The sequence below is a fragment of the Dioscorea cayenensis genome, chromosome 11, assembly GCF_009730915.1.
Source record: "Dioscorea cayenensis subsp. rotundata cultivar TDr96_F1 chromosome 11, TDr96_F1_v2_PseudoChromosome.rev07_lg8_w22 25.fasta, whole genome shotgun sequence".
Lineage (NCBI taxonomy): Eukaryota > Viridiplantae > Streptophyta > Magnoliopsida > Dioscoreales > Dioscoreaceae > Dioscorea > Dioscorea cayenensis.
Genome location: NC_052481.1, coordinates 4,383,382 through 4,390,548, shown reverse-complemented (window position 1 = coordinate 4,390,548; position 7,167 = coordinate 4,383,382). Strand labels below are relative to the sequence as shown.

The window sequence follows — 7,167 nt, the reverse complement described above, 5'->3', positions numbered from 1 at the left end:
ATTATCAAGAAACCGGCAGAATTCAAATATAACAAACCAAATGAGGAGAATAAGAAAAAGAAGAAGAAGAAGATGTGATGAGCCTTTTAAATTTTGTTTGACAAAAGTCACCAAAAAAACCAGTAAAATTGTATGTATAGAGATTGGACATGATGTGAGTGACCGTTTTTCCCCACCATTTTCAAGGGCAAAAATGAAATTTCATAATATGTTCGCATTTCAAGTGAACAGTAGACGGTAAAAGGGAAGTTAAACAATAACGGGACGGTTGTCTGGGGTTTGCCAAAATTGGAGGGACTGTTTGAGAATTTTTGAAATTCACGAGGGATAAACAGTAATTTTCCCTAAATATAAATTAGTTTAAATTATGTGTCTATTTATGTAGATGCGTTGTTCAATAAGATCTAATGACTATTATTTATATAAATATTGTATAAAATTACTATATTAAATTATTGTGTGATACTATTTAACACTATTTTGTATTTATGAATAATATTAACAAATGAATTATAGTCATCGGAGGTTAATCCAACAGTCCCTAACTAAATATAAATACACCCCAAAAAATTATATTAAGATATTTACTTATGAAAAATATAGAAAAACAGTAGTTATATTCCTTTTTTTTTAAAAAAATAAATATTGGTGTTTTCTTAGAATACAAATAAAGATGATTTCTATCACAGTAAATACAAATTTCTTTAACAATATAAATTACACTAATGTGGATTACAAACACTATTCGACAAAAAATCGATATTTCCAAATACAGTGTACAGAAGAAGATGAGAAAATTTGACACAATACAAACAAATTCATGCAGAAATATTAGCTTATCTGCAGATGAATAATTTAACTTTGCTTGCCAATTGCTGCAATGAACTCCAGTGCTACTCTGAGAGCATTTTCACATGCCAAGGTGTTCAGGCTTGTCGATGACCACTTCGCTTCTTCTCCTCCTGCCAAATCTGATACTCCTCTGAACACCATCACCGGAATCCCCGGCGACATTGCTGTCTATAAAATCATTGGCAAAATTTTACAATTATGCAAAAATGATGTTAAACGATATGCATAAAAATATTTATTTTTGACAGACCATCAAAATAGCTGCACTCTCTTCGTCGACTGTTGAGACATCAAATTCCATGAAAAGAAACTTCCGATATGCAGCATTGTCCACAAACACATCGCCTGTTGATGCTTTGAGTCCAAACACTACTTTAGGGGCCTCGGGGAGGCAGTATGTCTCATTTATACATTGTTGTAATTCCAACCCCTGATATTGACATTAATGTGTATCATGAAAAATGAATCATGATTGAAGAATTTATTTGACTGAAATTGTGTTAGGTATCAAACCTCAAGCTGTTGTGCGAGTTCGAACCATTTCGGGTCCACTTGTAGCCAAAACACTTCCTCCATAACCTTACTGACTGAGTAAAACTCCTCAGTTTTGAACTTCACTTTCGACAGCAAGTTTTCACTCTTCTGTGGAATGCTATATGAGCCAAAGCTCAATTCTGGAGTCACTTCCTCCAATGATCCAAATTTCTAATTTCAATAAGACAAAACCAAGCACAACACTCAAATATTATTGAATAATTTGGACGTCGAGGAAGGAAAGTGCCAAGTTCTTGTGTCACAAAGAAAAGACTGAACAAAATCAACTTATTCTATTAATTAAGATGCAAGCAGATTGATTCTAAAAACCGCCAATTGCTGCAAAGAACCACTCATAAGATCACCAACAATTACATTCTCATAACCAAAACAAAGACCATTGATCCGTGTAAAATCAAACTGGTTCCAAAGACCATTCCATTCCTAAGCATTGTAGCAGCGCTCCTGAATTAACAGAATGTGCTGTAATTACTTGTCTCAGCACTTGTGAGATGTGAAGAATTATCCTTTTTGGCCTGTCCTATATCAAGCCTCATGGTTTTGCCCCATAAAAATGTCTCACATGTTTAGGTCCAAGTCATACCTATAAGCACAAAAATCTTTTTTTTCTTTTTCCGATATGAGAGTATTTAGTTCATTTCTTATACACAATCCTAAAATCAATCAAAATTAAAGCTGAGGTATCACATAACATGGTATTAGAGCTTAGTTTATTTGGTTTGTTGGCAATGTGGCTCATTAAAATAAAATTAGCATATGTCAAGGAGGCATGTTAGTGTAACTATCAGTCCCACATTGGCTAATTCATCCCATTCTATCAGAGCTTAAGCTTTTGGGTTGAATCAGGCTCAAATAACATACTTGCTTTGCATCTAACATGACTAACTCATTGCTCCAAAAATCACATAAACATCATTTATTATAAAACTAAATCCTCGATAATCAATAATAGATTCTTAACATCATTGTAAAACTAATGTGTAACTTAGCATTCCTCCTAAACGAAAAGACAATTGTTGTTCATCCTTTTTTACCCCACTTCCTTTTTTAGTTCGTAAACCAAATTAACTGAAGATATTGTGTTCAACAACTAATGCCAAACTTACACCTGAAACTAAATCCATACAAGAAATCATAAAAAAGCCCCACTTAGTGTAAACAAAAAGGCACACAATCAACAATTTATCAACATTCAAATAAAGTTACCATCCACGTCCATGATCCAGTATACGCGATAAACTTCGGCACACTAACATCACCAAAAGACAATGAATCATTAGCACTCCCTGCTATTCCATAGTGAACAATGCCACAAACATCAAACAAGTCTAAAAGTATCTGCACAGTGATTCCTGCATTCAACTGAACATACAGTAAAACAATTCAATTCAAACAACACAACACAACAACATCATCAATTAACATTCAAAATCAAATCATCCAAAAAGAAAAATTACTTCTTTTTGGATAATTAATATTACCCTTCTTTGGCCAGACATCACATATATAACATTCACACCATGAATTCTCCCAACATGAAAACGTCTACCTGAGAGCTTTGTAAAAATTCCATTTTTGGTGAATTCAAGGGAGGATTTTTTCCCCCTTTTTCACAAGTATGAGTATGAAAATGAAAGTCAACGGGAGAGTACCGTAGAGGTCGAGCCAGGGGATGTCGGATCTGGGGACGAAGGCGGCGGAGGATCGGAGAGCGTTGGCCTCGTCGGAGAAGGCCATGACGAGGCCGAGGAATGGGCCGGATTCGTTGATGAGGTCCACCGCCGTGCGGAGTGGGTGGGTCACTGGAAGTGGAGAAGATGGCAGCCATTGGAGTAGCTGGAGGAGCAAGAACATCGCCGGCCATCGCCGTCTGGTGAACTCCGCCATGAAAGCAACCTTCGAAGAGAGAGAGAGAGAGAGAGAGAGAGTGAGTGAGTGAGTGAGAGAGTGATAAGCTCTTCAGAGAGCTTGTAAACTCGGGAGGCAATGGAAGTTCATGATGATCACTGGATGATCTGCCGTTCATCATGCCTCGTGATCAGATGTATCATAGATATTCTATATATATATATAGGAAGATTAAGTTGGTGATTTAGCATGAAACCGTTATGTGTTTCTCAAAGACCTTTTATTTATGAATTCTTAAAAAGCATTAAATCAAAATTTCATATGGAAGAGTGTTTTTTAATTAAAAATATATTAATTTTTTTAGGTTCTTCAAAAATAAAATTAGATTTTTGATGAATCTAATTTTCTCCTCATTTTTGTTAATAAATAAATAAATAAATAATATGCACTTGAATATTTGTGAGGTTCTTTATTTTCATGAGATCTTCATTAGGGTTAACCGGTCAAAAATAATAAGTCATAAATCAAAATTTAATTATTTACAATTTTAAATGATTGTAAATTCATAATTTCTATTAAGGGCAAGCCCTTAATATTTTTTTACCCTATACATTCTCATGAAAACCTTCAACTAAGAAAAAATGTGAATAAAAAAACAAATAGATAAAATAAAATTGATTTTATTAATCTCATGAAACAAAAAAAAATACATTAACTTGACATATATACATCAACTTGGCTAGAAGTACTCAGACTAAACATCCTATTTCTCCTACCTTTTCCCTCTTCTCATGATTTAAACTCCTACGGCTTCATAAGTATGGATATTGTCATCCTAGTTGCTCCGAATTATCTTGCCGCGATGTGCACTTAAACATATATATATATATATATATATATATATCTTTTGACTCGTTGACTTTGATTTTGTTTGAGTTTTGGATTTATATCTTGAGGCTATTTTGTGGGATTTGAGTTGTGGTTGCTTTGTGCTTGCGAACCACAAACTCGATTTCCTCTGATTTTAATATCTGAAGACTTTGACATTCATGTTTATATAGGGTCTGTTTGTTTTGATGTATTTGGAGTTACATGTAACTCCTAATACATCAACAGCCCAAATCCCTTGTTTGTTTTAAGGGATTTAGTTTTTCATTTGACTAAAAAAATATATTTGACCGGTTGTTTTGAATGATTTGGTTTTACGGCCAAATTAGCCGTAAAACCAAATCCATGACTTTTGAATTACACATTTGAGGATTTAAAAGTCTGATGAAAAGGTTTTTTCAGATCTAGATCTTTTCCTATCCTCTCTTCTTCTCCACCATCCTGCCTTCCTCATCTCGTCGGCAGCCCGGTTGTCTCCTCTGCCTAAGCTATGCAGGGAATTCACTTTGAATCCTAAATACTCACATTTTTCATCTTCTTTCTTTCTTTCTTTCTTTCTTTCTTTCTTTCCAAGCATCGCTTCTATCTTCAGACCATGTTCTGTGAATGACTAGGGTAGTGGGGATCCTTTTGAGGTATTGGTTTTCTTTTCCTTTGCTATCATGTGCCCTTTGTTTTCTTTGTTTCAAAACTTTGGTTTTTATGCATATCTCTGCAAGCTATGATAGTATGGAATGAGGATATCTTATTCAAAACCTTTTTTGGGTGTTTGCTTCATCATCCTTTAATTCAATGTTTCCTTGTTTTTATTATTGAAGAAATTAGTTTATTTACAATATGAAGCAAGAATTTAAAAAAAAAAAAAACATTTGTGTTTCCTTTCTCTTTCTTTGTTATTTGAGTCAAAGATGATTCTCTTTCTTCACCCCACTCCATTTGTGATTTGTTATATATATATATATATATATATATATATATATATTATCATTAGTAACATCATGTTGTATTTGATTAATTGTTTGATGTGCAATTATGGGTGGGGATTTGAATGACAAAGATGAAGTTTGTTGAAAGCATTGTCTTGGTTCTTAGGGGTTGCACTGCATTGTGTTTGTTCTTTGGATGCTATAGAATAAATGATAATTTGGTTTTATTTTTAATAATCCAGGCTTTGAAGCTAGAAATCACTAGAGATCGCCAATAGGGGAAGCTGCTTTTCACAAGCCACTTAGTGGTATGTTTGTAATTTTTTATTGATCATGTCTTGTTAACAATTCCTTAGCAACCTTGTTTCATTATTATTTAGTTTTGTGTTGTTTCCCCAGTGAAGAATGAAGCATATTTTTTTTATGTTTTTTTTTTTTGGGATAAATCAAATGGATAAATTAGTCTATATATTATTTTGTGGATAAAGAAAGGGATAAGAATGAAGTGGATCAGGCTATTATGGACAAATTCAGTACCAAAGATTTGAAATTACACCAATGCCATGATGCCATCCTGAATTTCTTCTTCATATGTATATATTATTAAACACATATTACCATTTAATTATTAACATGCGGAATATTTTTTTTTTTAGTTTTATATTTATGTCTTCAAATATTTAATAAATTTCAATATGAGTTTATTTATTTATATATAGTTTATGCTCACCTAAAAATATATAATATAAAATATTGTAATAAGTAAGAAAAACTATAAAGTGATTCAATAATTTAACTCAACTATGCACGCAGACACATGTATATATAATTTTTATTGTTTTTGATATATATATATATATAATGAGAAGCTTTTTTGGAAAGTAAGTATATATAGAATTAAACAAAATAAGAGCAATCCATCAAATGCCCTCTCCTTTTATTAGTTCCTCAAGGTATTTATTTTGTGTAGTTAATTAGTATTTAGGTTAGCATACAATAACAACTTAAAGATGATAGTTGCGCTAACTTCCAAGTTTGTATTTTTTTAGGGAAATATTACTTGGTTGATGCTGGGTACGCAACGAGGCCAGATTTTATTTCTCCCTATAGAGGTGTTAGATGCCATCTTAAAGAATTTGGCTCACGGACACCAGCAAACCATAAAGAACTATTAAACCTTCGTCATTCATCTGCCCGTACCACCATTGAACGAGCTTTTGGATCCCTCAAGGGACGCTTCAAAATATTCGAATCAAGACCATTCTTTCCATTCAAAACTCAAGCCGAACTTGTATTAGCTACATGTATTTTGCATAATTATATTATAAGTGGAGGAGAAGATGTTTTAATACCTTATGAAGAAGAATGGACAGCACAACGGGCACCATCAGAAAGCAACATAAGAGAACAAAGGGAAGAGACCCAAGAATGGGTGGCATGTAGAGAACGGATTGCACGTGATATGTGGGCTAACAAGTAGATAATGGATAATTGTTTTATTTTTATTTTTGTTTTTGTTTTATTTGAACAATTGTGCTTCCTTGTATATCATAAACAATGATGATACTTTTTGCTTGTTTATTTCATGTTATGCTCTTGCATTTTTTTATCAATTTTTGTGCTTCCATAAACGGTAATTGTGCTTCCTTGTAGATCATGAACATAGGGATGTCAGAAGATAGCCAAATGTCATCAATGAGAACCCCCACTAAAAGAGTTGGTAGTCATAAAAGATGGACCACTGCCGAAAGCCGATTTTTCATAAGTTTCATGGCATCGCAAGTGGAACAAGGCCTCAAAGTCGACAAAGGATTCAAACCTCAAGCATTGCATGCTGCAGTTATTGTAATGAGGAATGAGTTTGGAGTTACATTTACTGAAGGAAATGTAACTAACCACCTAAGAACAATCCGCAAACGATGGGCAAGAATTAAAAAAACTGAAAGAGCTAAGTGGAATGGGATGGGATAATAGACAGAAGATGATTATTATGGGTGAATCAGAATTCAGGAACTATGTATAGGTATTAATTATTTCTTATTTATTCCTATTTTATGTTGTCCAATTATGTATTTGAATGAAATAGTTTTTATCTAAA

General features: G+C 33.2%; 1 protein-coding gene and 1 long non-coding RNA gene across 2 annotated transcripts; one reads left to right on the top strand and one right to left on the bottom strand.

The window, feature by feature from the left end:
• Nucleotides 1-679: 679 nt before the first annotated feature.
• LOC120271495 (bark storage protein A-like) lies at nucleotides 680-3,351 on the bottom strand. The gene is made up of 6 exons (XM_039278176.1): nucleotides 3,060-3,351; nucleotides 2,889-2,956; nucleotides 2,614-2,769; nucleotides 1,366-1,557; nucleotides 1,103-1,282; nucleotides 680-1,020 (listed from the first exon to the last, which is right to left on the bottom strand). The coding sequence occupies exons 1-6, from the start codon at nucleotides 3,292-3,294 to the stop codon at nucleotides 856-858; spliced, it is 996 nt and encodes a 331-aa protein (XP_039134110.1). The 5' UTR covers nucleotides 3,295-3,351; the 3' UTR covers nucleotides 680-855.
• Nucleotides 3,352-4,565: 1,214 nt separating this feature from the next.
• LOC120272553 lies at nucleotides 4,566-6,644 on the top strand. The gene is made up of 3 exons (XR_005540214.1): nucleotides 4,566-4,778; nucleotides 5,312-5,377; nucleotides 6,119-6,644. It is a non-coding gene; the product is annotated as an uncharacterized LOC120272553 (long non-coding RNA).
• Nucleotides 6,645-7,167: the final 523 nt, after the last annotated feature.

Excerpts from the sequence above, each read along its gene's own strand:
- LOC120271495 (XM_039278176.1), bottom strand. The coding sequence starts at position 3,294 with ATGGCGGAGTTCACCAGACGGCGATGGCCGGCGATGTTCTTGCTCCTC. Across the intron at positions 2,957-3,059 it reads CCCCTGGCTCGACCTCTACG|GTAGACGTTTTCATGTTGGG; the intron begins GTACTCTCCCGT and ends CAAAGCTCTCAG. Across the intron at positions 1,021-1,102 it reads AGAGTGCAGCTATTTTGATG|ACAGCAATGTCGCCGGGGAT; the intron begins GTCTGTCAAAAA and ends ATGATTTTATAG.